Source organism: Otolemur garnettii, unplaced genomic scaffold (assembly GCF_000181295.1).
Source record: "Otolemur garnettii isolate 467f Iridium unplaced genomic scaffold, OtoGar3 scaffold00023, whole genome shotgun sequence".
In the NCBI taxonomy this organism is placed as follows: domain Eukaryota; kingdom Metazoa; phylum Chordata; class Mammalia; order Primates; family Galagidae; genus Otolemur; species Otolemur garnettii.
In genome coordinates, this window is record NW_003852418.1 from 22416657 (window position 1) to 22429836 (window position 13180).

Consider the following 13180-nt stretch of genomic DNA (forward strand, 5'->3'; position numbering starts at 1 on the left):
AGGATCCAGAGCTTAGTACAAAAATCATATGGTTTCCCTTCCCACCCCGAAGTAACACCACCCCCAAGGGACTGTACTTTCACTTGGTGTTGCAAACACCAAAATACAAACAGACACACAAAAAAAATACAAAATGTGAAATGTAATCTACATATTTTTCCTCTTCATAAAAAAATATTTATTAGTTTGAACATTGATAAAAAAAAATCGTCATGTTAAAAAAAAAAAAAACCTTCATTACGCCTGTCTTTTCCCTCTATGCCTCCTGAGATGGACATGTTCACCGGGTCTTTCAAACCCCACATTCTCCAGTCGGCAAACCGCGAGTGAGCGTGATGAGCTGCCACAGCCACGCAGGGAACTAGGGGTGGGAAGAGGACCCCTGGTCTTATACAGTGTTGGTTTAAGGAAGAAAACGCCCCTGTGGCACCAACAGGGATCCCCCAAAAAGTCAGCAAAGGCGGTCCAGATGGGGAGGGAGTAGAACATCCTGAGTGTGGAGGCGAAGGCGCCCTTTGTGGGAGGTGGGCTGAGGGTGGGGGTACTAGGTGCATGGCCTGAGAGGTGGCAACTGGTACAAAACCCAGAGACACCTATTGGTAGCAAAGGTCTGGTTTCCAAATGCATTTTATAAGAAAGTCTGTTTAGAAAAAGGGTTTGAGACGTGAGGGAGAGGTCCAAAGTTCTGAGAGTCTTCTCAGGTCTGACCAAGCTGGCCCAGGGTGAGGGGGTCAGCTTGGCACTTCCCTGGTGGACGGGAACTTGGCTGTGTTGTTCCACTGGGGAGCATGCTCCAGGGCCTACCCGCTGCAGGAAGATCCTGGGCAGGGAGAAGAGAGGCCCAGAGCTTCCCAGGCACCTGTGTCCACACTCCATGTGTGGAGAAGCTTTAGCCCTCTTTCTCCAAAAACTCTGGCCCCGGCCTCGAGGTGTGTGGCAACCCGTCCTGGCTGACGGAGGTGTATGTGCAGCTGCAGCACCTTGTTGGAATTAGTAGAAACAGTGGCTGATTTAAAAAAACAAAAGCTGCCTTCTCCCTGTGGCACAGAACCCAAACACTGCGGGGCTCCTGAGCACCCACAGGGCTAGCTTGGCGCTCTCTGAGCCACAGGAGGGGAGGCTAGGGCTCAGGGCCTGGTGTCCAGGCCACTCACTCTGCCTGTCAGTTGGCAAAAGCCAGTCTTGCTTACAGTCCAGAAAAGGAGAAAATAGAAACTCTCTGGTTGGCGCCAATCCTCAAAACCCCAAGGAGGTTTTGCACAGGTTGGGGGGCAGGGGTCAGCGGCATCTACCTCTCACCTGGAGAGCACTACACTGCAGTGCGCAGGAAGGAGGCGGTGGGAGACGGACATCTCAGCAGTGAAGAGCAGTCAGAAACAGTTGGACTAACAGCTGGATGGGGTCTCCCAGCCCTTGGAGCCAGGGTGCCCAAGACAGGGCCTTTGCTTTTCACTCAGAAGGAGAGAACACGTGAGCCCCTTAAGAAATACAGCAAGAGGACTTGAACACACGCTAAAGGAAAATCAACCCATATAGTTTTGTCAAGTGAGGAAAATAATGCCAAACAAAATAATTTTATGTCACTACCTCGATATGTCTCTGACTACTTAGAAATTTGGTTCCCGCGCAGGGAGGTGTAAGCAGCAGACTGCAGTTAGGACACCCACCTCCAGCGCTAGCAGCAACAAGGGCAGGAGACCCTGCCTCCCGGCCCCCCTCCCCAAAAGCAGCAGGGCCTGTGGGGCATGGACAGGGCGGCCCCAGGGTCTCCCAGGACGTGCGCACCACGGAGCCGTGGCCTGAAGGGGGCGCACAGGGGCCAGTCAGCCCCTAGGTTGGCCTCATCACCCAAAGATATAGCACCTGGAGCCTTCGGCCTCCAGCGAGGAAGGCAGCCTCTACTGTGTAAGCACCAGAGCCCAGAGGAAAGAGGGTCACGGCTTTCTGTGCACACCACACCTGGATTCTACAGCTGCTGCAGCCACAGCTGTAACCTGGCTGCTGAGGGAAGGGGGCCAGGCTAGGCCCAGGGGAGGGCGAGGGTAGGCCAGACACCTGCCCAGACCCCTGGACTTGGCCACATTTGTGACCTGGCCTTGGGCCACTGTGGCTCCTGAGCCAGGCCCCAGGGAGCCCCACATGCACCTGCTGTGGTCTTGCCCCTGCACCGCTGTGCTCAAAGCCACCCTGTGCCACCAAGCTTGCTGCGCTGTGGCCCCCCAGGCTCCCCTTGCACCAGGTCCAACCTGCTTTTTAGCCCACAGGGCTGGTTTCTATAGTGGGGAGGCCACGGGGGGCCCCAGAGGAGGGACCATGAGGGGTCAGTTTGGCCCCAGAGTGGAGACCAATGGAGATATGCACGCAGGCGGACCGTGGGGTGGGTCTAAGAGATCCAAGTGAAGTCCTTGTCGGCCCCTGAGGGGCTGCGGGGCCTCGGTGAGTCCTCCTCATCCCTGTCCCCAAGCAGTGCGTCCTCCTGGGCGGGGCCCTCGCCGTCCTCACCCAGCTCCTCGCCCTCACCACGCACATCCTCAGGGTCCTCCAGGTAGGGCCCATCACCGGGGAATAGTGCCTCCGGGGAGCCCTCACCACCCCCACCGCCATGGTCCTGAGGCCCTGTCACACCACGGCCAGCGCAGTCTGCACACACACCGTGGCGCCGAGAGCCATGCCTGATGCCCACGCTCGCAGCAGACATGAACACGCGACTGCACACCTTGCACACGTACTTCTTGTCCTTGCTGTGGACCTGGGGGGGAGGGGGACAGGGCAGTCAGAAAAAGGTGGGGGGCTAGCAGGAGGGCACAGCCCCCGCCAGGCCCAAGGGTGCCTGGCAGGCAGGGCCTCCTAGTATCCCCAACACAGCCCAGCCCCCAGGACACAGGGCACCACAGAAGCATCTGCTCCCAGCCGCAGCCCTGGCTGTGTGACCTGGCACACCTGCCACATGCAGCTGTGTGTCTGGGCACCCCCACCAGTGCCCCCCACTCATGCATCCCCACCAGTAGGCACACTGCTCCCTCCAAACCTTCCTGCTAAGAGAGGCTGAGGGACCCCTCATTAAACAGAGCTCTCCAAGATTCCCATACCCAGCCCAGCCACTCATCTGTGAAGGGGCACTGGGGGGGCAGGGCCATGAGAAGACAAAGCCAGCTCAGGCCTAGGGTGGCAGGGATTTGGAGAGGCAGGTGGGGACACGGTGAGGTGGCCCACATGCCACTCAGGCCCTGATAGGAAGCTTCAGCCAAGCCTTTGGAGCTGGTCCTGAGCAGTCTCCCTACTCGTGGGAACCCCCACCCTGCCCTCTGGGGATGGAGACCCAAAGAACCTCCAGAGGACCCACCATCAACTCAGGTCAGATGACCCCAGGCCACATGGGTGCTTCCCTAAAGGCCTCAGGCTTGGCCTCCAGGCTGCACCTGGCACTGATCAGCCTCTGTCCTCTCAGACCCCTGGCCTCTGCAGTCCTCCCTCCAAAGGGCTGTCTCACCCAGGCTTGCAGACAAGGAAGCTGCGACATCAACCATGAGAATGGAGGTGGGGAAGAGATTGTAAGTTTAGTTCTTCCTCCCACCACACCAAATTCTCCACTTGTGTACCATGAGCAAGTAAATACTGTCATCACAATACAAATATAACTTGTCTACGTTCCAATGGAAGAGGGTCCCTCTGTCCTTGTGGAGACCTCCTAATGCCCAGTCACAGCAGCCACCTCCTGGGGCTGGCCTTGTGAGCAGCCCTCCCCACCTCTGTCCTCTGCTTCCCAAATCCCTGGGATTTGTTTTGGTTTTGTTTTTTTTAGAGACAGGATCTCACTTTGTCACCCAGGCTGAAATACAGAGGCCTCATCACAGTTCCCTACAGCCTCAAACTCCCAGACTCAAGTGATTCTCCCACCTCAGCCTCCCAAGTAGCTGGGACTACAGGAGCCACCTCCACACACGGCCCCTATGCTCCCCTTTTGAAGACCCCTCCTTGGAGGGTCTCTACCAACTTTCACAAAACCCTGAAGCATAAAGACCTTTGTTACCAGAGCAACTTTAGACTGACCAGTGAGGTTCCAAGCATGACCTGGGATGGGCCACCATGTGAGGGACATGGCCTGGGAATTGGGGCAGCACCACCACAGACCCTGTGATGGAGCCGCTGTGATGGTGCAGGACCAGGACCCTCCTTTGGGCTTTCTGTTGGTTCACTTTGCTACACACATCTGTTAACCCCACACTCTGTTAACCCCAGAGCTTCCTTTCCACCACCACCCCCAACCAAAGAACAGAATAAGACCAAATTACAGTAGAAACTACTCCCAACAGGGGGATGTGACACGGACAGCAAAGGTAGGGACAGGAAGGGTCAGAGTGCCAACTGCGTGCCCTGGAGACCTCAGAGGCCACAGGGCCCCCCCTACCCCATGAGCTGGGGGTTTTGCTAGGATCCCTGGGAGGCCATGAGGGGGCGCCTCATGGAGCCCAGGACCAGATACCTGGGCCTCGTCCCCACTGGCAGAAGCCCTGGCAGGCAGCAAGAAGGGAACATACAGGCACCATGGAAACCCACTCGGAGCCCCTAGAGGGGGCTGCAGGCTGGCCCATTCCCTCAGGACCCCTGCTTACTGAGCAGCGGAGCCTAAGGCTGGGTCTCAGGGGCTGCCGTATGCCAGGAGGGAGGTGACTTTCAGTGACACCACAGAGGCTGGGCTGTGCAGGCCTGCAGGGCTACCTCTGACACATGGGCCCTCTCAGGGGCAGGGACCTTGTCCGCAGAAAAGGCCGAGCCCCCATGTCTTAAGAACATTTTCTGGGAATTAGGACCCCTTGAAGCCCAAATGTGAGGTGCAGGGTAAGAACCCTGGCACTGCCCACTGAGAACCAGGGTAAGAATCGTGGCCCTGCCCACTGGGAACCAGACACACTGGACCCCAAACAGGACAAGGACCTTTACTGAGCCACTAATGTGGTTTTGTTAAAGAAAAGATGTGGCAACCCATGTTGCAAATGGCTCAAGGCCCCACAGAAAAGGCACTTGAACAGGGATGCAGGAACACCACGCACCTTTCTGTGTCCGACATTCTGGAAGCCGTAGGCAGAGTGAGGGTGCCCAACCCAGCCTGTCCCAGGCCTTGGTGGCTCTGCATGGACATGGGCCTGCCCCTGGTCTGGCACACCTGCCCTCCACAGGGGACTCTCAGAGGAGTCAAGGAAGGCCCTAGAGGTCGGGCCCCACCGGCTGCACGTCTGCTCCCAGACACACCCAGGATGGGTTCCCAGGGGCACCTGCAGCTTCACCCAACCCAGCTCAGGCTTTATGAGCTGACCTCAAGCGGAGACTCAGGTGTACCCACCCCGAATGAGGCCCACCATGGAGCTAGAAAAGCAGACATGGACCCTTCTCACGTGGCCTACCTGGCGAAACTGGAGAGCTGGCGGCCTGACAGAGCTATACACTGGCCTGGAGCTGGAGCTAAGCACAGAGCCCTCTAGTGGAGGCAGGAGGCCTGGGCAGGGGTCTCCGCTCACCCCACAGACAGACACAGCCTTGGAGTCCCGCTCACTAGGTTTGCCCTACTGGAGCTACCCTCACCCCCACCCCAGGGGGTCTTCCCAGGAAGGTCAACATGCTGGGGGGCGGGTAGCCCCAAGCAAGCCCATGCATCAGCTCCCACATGTGGCTGTGGACTGATGCTCCTGAGATCCCCAAACTTACAGCACTATCCCAGCACCTCTCTGTCTCACCCCCAGCACATGCCTATGTTGGCCCCGAGCCACCCCTGGAACAGTGGCCCAAGCCCTCCAACCTGCACCTGGCCCAGGGCTGTCAGGGACCCGTCCCCACCCAGGACACCTGTGCCCTGTCTGTCTGTGGGTTCATCTTGCCCACTTGAGGCAGCCTCTCCTGTGTGCTTCCTGACACCTGCCCCCTGACAGTGACCCGTTAGGTGCTGAGCTCAGGACTGGACACACTGGACACAGACAAGCCAGAAGCAGGAGCAGGGTTCCTATTCGGACTCAGGGTAGGGCAGGGCAGGTCCCCACCTTGACCAAGAGTTAGAGGCTCCCAGTAGAGGACAGTGTACTTGGTGAGGGGGGCAGCAGGTAGGTAGGGCAGGTCCAGGGCCTCTGTAAGGGGGATATGGCCATATACCCAGCCCTGCTGCCTTACCCACAGAGCTGGAACACTCTCTGTGCTGCCTGTGGCATCTCCTCCAGAGCCCTACCCAGACGCCCTGGCCCTGTAGCAGCTGTACTCACCAGCGTGTGGCGCTTCATGTGCTCGCGCCGCGTGAACTTCTTCCCGCAGATCTCGCAGGGGTAAGGCCGCTCGCCAGTGTGGGAGCGCATGTGCCGCTTCAGGATGCACTGGTGCATGGCTGAGAAGCTGCAGTAGGGGCACTTGAACTTCTTTCTGATCACCGTGAACTCGTTCACTGAAAGACAGCGGCCACAAGGTCAGTGGGGTCAGGATGTGCCCTCTGTGGCCCACACTTGACAACCACACAGGGACCTCGGGCTGTAACCTGCAGTGTCAACCCAGCAGTGGGCAGGGCCCCTCCACCCTCAGCAGAGATCATCTACCCAGCTGAGGCACCACGCCCCAGTGCTCCAGACCCATCTAGGGCAAGAGCCAACTGTCCACTGAAGACAGACCAGGAGCCCCAGACAAAGCAGGCAGCAAGAGGTGGGTATGACTTGTCTTGCACGTCACCCTGTTCCTGTCAGCCCTCCCGTCAAACCCTCAGATGCCTACAGAATATTCACGAGTGGCAGCCCCAGGCACAGCATCAGATCTTAGTCCAAGGCACCAAGGGGGAGGGAGATACGAAAACAAACAGCACTGAGAAAAACGGGTGCACTAGTGTGTAGGACATGTGAGAAGTGGCTATGATCCAAAGACCCAGGCCATCTTGCTGGATGGAACAGCCAGTCGGCTGGAGCAATAACCAGACAGCTTCACCAGGCCTGGGCCCCTCCCCAGTACACAGCCCAATGCAGTTGCCCTCAAGATGCCCTCCCCCTCCCCCCCCACAGTGCTGCAGCTCAGGCTTCGGCTGCCAGCAACTCAGGTGAGGATAGGTGCTACCCAGAGGGCCCAGGGCAGCAGTGCTGAGGACACCAGCCCTGCACACGCCCCAGGTCAGCAACATCATTGAGATCCCATCAGACCTGCAGCCAGCCCATCCGTACTCCCAGGCCAGATCTGCATCACAGGTGTGTCCAGGTACACAGGACATTGTCCACTGGACATACTGTGACCATCTTTTAATGCCATGACTTTTAACTACATAGCTGTTACCATGATTTATTATATAGATCTGTTGTTGAGCACTTAAGCTGTTTCTGTTTTCTGTCTTTGTGAAAAACATTTCAGCAAGGTTCCTCTGTGTGCCCACCTCTCACTACCTGAAGACAAACATGAGAAGCAGAACATGCCAACTGCCCCCACTGGCCACTCCTATCCCCTCCCCAAACCCCATGAGGGAGAGTTGCCCAGGCTGTGGGGCTCTGAGGATAGATGGGTACACTCCCAAAGGCAGGTCCAATTCAGTGACACAGTATCGCTGGTTGTCCACTTCGTTAAACTGCAGCAGCTGTGGCCCAGATGGGACAGCCTGGTAGCACTAGCCTGCCCAACAGCAATGACCAGCTGGGCACGGCTGTCTGCAGCCTCATGCCTCATACCTGGCAGCACCCAGGAAGCAGAACTAAGCTGTCCCTGCCTCTCCTTGAACAGCACACTCTGTCTCTGACTCAGTCTCTGTAAGTCAGGCGGTATGAATGCCCCTCCTCCTTCCCACCACACTTCATACTACGATGGTGCTTCTCATATCATCAAACCCAACAGAGTAGATGTTCCACATGTCGTAAGATGGAAAAGGAAAACAAGGAAATGCATTGTTAGCCAGGAGTGGTGGCTCATGCCTGTAACCCCAGCACTCTGGGAGACTGAGGCAGGTGGACTGCCTGAGCTCACAGGTTCAAAACCAGCCTAAGTAGGAGTGAGATCAGTCTCTAAAAATAGCTGGGTGTTGTGGCAGGTCCTGTGGTCCCAGCTACTTGGGAGGCTGAGGCAAGAGAACCATTTGAGCCCAAGAGTTTGAGGTTGCTGTGAGCTATGACGCCACAGCACTCTACCGAGGGTGACAAAGTGAAACTCTATCTCAAAAAACAAAAATGCATTTTTGGATTATTTTATTTAAACCACTTCTCTGAGATCATATTCATTTGTGCTTTTCTATTCTTCTACAACCATGAAAATTAAAAATTTAAATTATCATAAATTTAGCCATCTCTAATAATTCAGGTATACATGTTAAATAAATACTTATCTGTACAGAAACACTGTATTTTTTTCCTCGAAAAACAGTTCAGAAGGGACATGAGCATGACTCCAGATGTGAATAAGCAGGACTCCTGAAATGGAGATGTGGCTGCAGCAGCCATCCCTGTGATGATGCATTCACTGCCATAACAAAGTGCCACGAACTGGACAGCTTAGAACAACACATGCTCACTCTCTTAGAGCTGAGGCCTTGGTCTGAGTCAGTATCCAGGGCTTTGCTTCTTCCCGCCTCTCCCAGCGCTAGGGCTCTGCATGGCTCCAGCCTCTGGCTCTGCCTCCATGTAGGCTCCTCTGTGTCCGTGTCTTTTCCTCTTCTGTATCTTGTGAGGATATTTGTCATTGGATTTAGGGCCCCTCTGGAGAACCAGGATGATCTCATTTTTGGATCCTTAATTTAACCTCATCTGCAAAGACTCATTTTTCTAATAGGGTCACAGTCCCATGTTGCGAGGATGAGGACATGGACACACGTTTTGAGAGGACTGGGGATCATCATCCAACACACTGCATTCAACTGACATTACTACAGCTGCACAGGGAAATCTGCATCGGCCAGTATCATTCAAATAATTTCTTATTGGAAAATCTCCTATAACTTATCTGTGGTTTATAAGTCCTTAATATCTTAGAAAAATTTTCAATATTGTATAGTTTCATTCTCATAAACACTAATAAACCTCTAAAAATCCATATGGTAAAAGGGTAATTAAAATAAATGAAAAGCACACAGATGACTGAGCTTCAACAGGCACTCTGCCAGTCCGTCCTAAACACTGAGCCTCCTTGCCAGGAATCGAGTATTCTCATGAGGAACAAGGCAGCTTCCAAACCAGTAAGAGAAGCAGGCTGACAAGAGGTAGCAGAAGGTCATCTAAAATGTGAAGCTGAGTGACATTTGGCTACAATTTGACAGAATTGTATCTGACAAAAATGTTGTTCCCACCTGAGCAGAGGGTCTCCTGCAAGCCCCAGGAAAAAAGGAGGTGTCCCACCTGCTCCCTGTACCGCACCCACAATCAGCTTTCCACAGCCATGTGTGTTCAGCCCTTCCTCTGCCCCCTCACAGCAAGGTTCTGACTGCAGGAGCATCTGACCTGTCACAAATAGCCACAGGACAAGTGAAAACTGAAGAACATTCTTGTGATAGTGTTAGACTATAAGAAATCACCAGTGAACCAAACAGATGGAGAGCAAGGCTGCTTCAGAGGGGTGTGTGCTGTTCCCAGAGTCCTCAGCCATATAACCATCCTGGATGTTTAATTGGTCCAAATATAATTTTCAAAAGATTATTCCAGAAATGGAACACTCCACAGCACTGCTAAACCATGACGCACCCACGCTGCAGAACGATGGAGTCTGGATGGCTCTTACAAGTGTCTCTTACATCAGTGGTCCCTAACCTTTTTGGCACCTGGAACCAGCTTCATGGAAGACAATTTTTCCACAGATGGGGGATGGTTTTGATATGAGTCTGCAAGCAAAGGATTTAGTATATTGTCTGTGCAGTCCAACCTCTCTGCCAACAGGGATCTGTGTCTGCGGCCGCCCGCCAGCGCCGGCATCATAGCCTCGACTTCCCTCAGTCACCATCAGATTCTCCCTAAGAGCCGCAACCTAGATCCCTCCCATGCGTAGTTTATAGGGAAGTCTCGCTCCTCTGAGAATCTAATACCCCCAGCTGACTTGACAGGAGGCAGAGCTCAGGAGTGAAGCCGGCCATGGGCGGCAGCTGTAAATGCAGAAGTAGCTTTGCTCACTTGCTGCCATTCACATCCTGCTATGTAGTGCAACTGGCCCGGTCTACAGCCCAGGCTTGGGACTGCAGGCTTAATAGACACAAGCTTTCATTTCAGATGGACAGACACCCAAGGGAGGGATTTCTGGATCACTCATATGCTTGGCTTTAGCAGATGCCAAACAGTTTTCAAAGGTTTATGAATCACCTCAAATTAATATTTGTGCTTGGTGAGAGGCAAGGGCCAAAATTCATTGTTCTCCACAGTGATAGTTCACTCAGCACCATATATTGGAAGGAGCGTCCATCCCTATGGAGCTAGAGACAACTCTGGCCCAGCAGATGTGTCACCCACACACCTGTTCTGCCCATCTGCCCTTGGCCAGCACCTTGATGCTTCCATACCCCTGGCCCTTCAGACCCCGGCCTCTTCAACATCCCCTCAGCTATGGGCACTAAGCAGGCTTCTCTCTCCTGCATTCTGATGCTCTGACATTTGGGATCTGGATGACTCAGAGGGACTTCCCCTCCCAGGACAAGCCAATTTCTAGAGATCGTAAGTGATTCACTTTCAAGTGCAAACCTGCAATCCAGGTCCTGATGTTCCTCTTCCCTATCAGCCAGGGCCAGCTACTAGACAACCAGGGCAGGTCCTACGCCCAAGAGCCTGCTGAAAGGTTCCAACCAGCCCGTCCTAAGCCAACCCACCCTGCCTTGCTTTCTCCTTCCCACAGAAGCTACACCATGCTCCTACCCACATGCCCTGCCCCTGCCTCCCTGCACAGCCCTGCAGGGCTGGCTGCCCTCTGTCCCAGAGGACAGCAAGTCCTGTAGGTTCTTCCCTGGTGACAGCCACTTTTCTGCACATCTCACCATATCTGACTGAGATGGACTCCATGTGCCCTTATGGCACTATCCCAGATCCCTTGCATTTCCAGACATATCTAGGGGGAGTTAATTTATACACACACACACACACACACACACAGCCCTGATGGAATTTTCACAGGGACTGCATTGAGTCCATACTTGTATGTCAACATGGGGAGACTGGGCATCTTCACAACATAGTGAGTCTTCTATCCATGAACACAGTATGTTCCTCCACTTATTTATATCTTGTTTAATTTCAGAAATAGTTTACGGTTTCCTGTATAGAGGTCTTACACATTTTTTTATTTGTTTCTAGGCATTTGATGTCCTATAGATGGAACTTTTTGGTTATTAATATACAAATATAATTGACTTTTATATATTGACTATGTATCCAGTGTCTTTGGTAAACTCTCTTACTAAGTCTAATGGTTTCTAGATTAATTTTCTATATACACAATCATGCCACCTACAAATAATGGCAGCCACTCCTTTCCAATCTTTACTCCTTTAGCTTCTCTTATTACCCTATAGACCAGTGGTTCTCAACCTTCCTAATGCTATAACCCTTTAATACAGTTCCTACAGGTTGTGACCCACAGGTTGAGAACCGCTGCTATAGACCTACCTGAGGGCCAGGACTGAGGAATGAGGAGGAGCCTGACGCAGAGCAAGATGCTGGCTCTAGGGCTACTGCACACCTGCCGGCCAGGACCTCCACGAACACGGACTGGGGATCTGGCTGTATGTCTTGTTCCCAGACTCAGAGGCAAAAGTGGCCATTACTTTACTATTGACCACACTGTTTACATTATTTCTGTAGATACCTTTTATCAGATTAAGGTCATTTCTTAATCTCCAAATGTGCTGAGGATTATTACCATGAATGTTAGTGAGTTTTATCAAAAGTGTTTTCTGTATACGGAATCAGAAAAAACCTCAAATAGCAAATACATTACTCAGAAATAAGAACAAATCAAGAGGTATCACATTACCAGACTTCAGGCTATACTATAAATCTATAGTGATCAAAACATCAGGGGACTGGCACAAAAACAGAGTGGTAGATTTATGGAACAGAATAGAGAACCAAGAGATGAACCCAGCCACTTATCATCATTTGATCTTCGACAAGCCTATTAAAAATATTCAGTGGGGGAAAGACTCCCTATTTAACAAATAGTGCTGGGTGAACTGGCTGGCGACCTGTAGAAGACTGAAACTGGACCCCCACCTTTCACCATTAACAAAAACTGCTTCTCACTGGATAAAAGATTTAACCTTCAGACATGAAACTATAAAATACTAGAAGAGAGTGTAGGGAAAGCACTTGAAGAAATTGGCGTGGGAGAATATTTTATGAGGAGGACCCCCCAGGCAATTGAAGCAAAACCAAAAATCCATTACTGGGATCTAATCAAACCAAAAAGCTTTTGCACAGGCAAGAGCACAGTAAGTAAAGCAAAAAGACAACCATCAGAATGGGAGATTTTTGCAGGTTATGCTTCTGACAAAGGTCTGATAACTAGAATCTACACAGAACTCAAACGAATCAATGAGAAAAGAATAAATAACTCCATTTCTATGTGGGCAAGAGACTTGAACAGATACTTCGCTGATGAAGACAGGTGTATGACCTCCAAACACATGAAAAAATACTCATCATCCTTAATTATCAGAGAAATGCAAATCAAAACCACTTTGAGATATCATCTAACTCCAGTAAGATTAGCCCACATCACAAAATCCCAAAACTACAGATGTTGGCGTGGAGGCAGAGAGAAGGGAACACATCTACCCTGCTGGTGGGAATGCAAGCTAATACGACCTTTTTGGAAAGAAGTTTGGAGAACACTCAAGGAACTAAAAGTAGACCTACCATTCAATCCTGCAATTCCTCTACTAGGTATATACTCAGATGATCAAAAATTATTATTTTTTTTAATTTTTTGGCTAGGAGTGGGTTTGAACCCACCAACCCTGGCATATGGGATTGGCGCCCTACTCCTTTGAGCCACAGTTGCCACTGATCAAAAATTATTTTACAACAAAGATATCTGTACCAGAATGTTTATTGCAGCCCAAGTGCCCATTGACCCATGAATGGATTAACAAATTGTGGTATATGTACACCATGGAATACTATGCAGCCATAAAAAAGATGGAGACTTCACATCTTTTGTTTACCTGGATGGAGCTGGAACATATTCTTCTTAGTAAAGAATTCAAGAACGG

The 13180-nt window shown here is 52.1% G+C and overlaps 1 protein-coding gene across 1 annotated transcript in view; it reads right to left on the minus strand.

The window, feature by feature from the left end:
- Positions 1 to 223: 223 nt before the first annotated feature.
- ZBTB46 (zinc finger and BTB domain containing 46) overlaps positions 224 to 13180 on the minus strand; it is a 43552-nt gene continuing 30595 nt past the window's right edge. The window contains exons 3-4 of the mRNA XM_003787784.3: positions 6249 to 6424; positions 224 to 2749 (exon numbers count right to left, since the gene is read on the minus strand). Of these exons, the coding sequence (XP_003787832.1) occupies positions 2384 to 2749; positions 6249 to 6424 (542 nt within the window). The 3' untranslated portion in view covers positions 224 to 2383. The remainder of the gene's footprint in view (positions 2750 to 6248; positions 6425 to 13180) is intronic.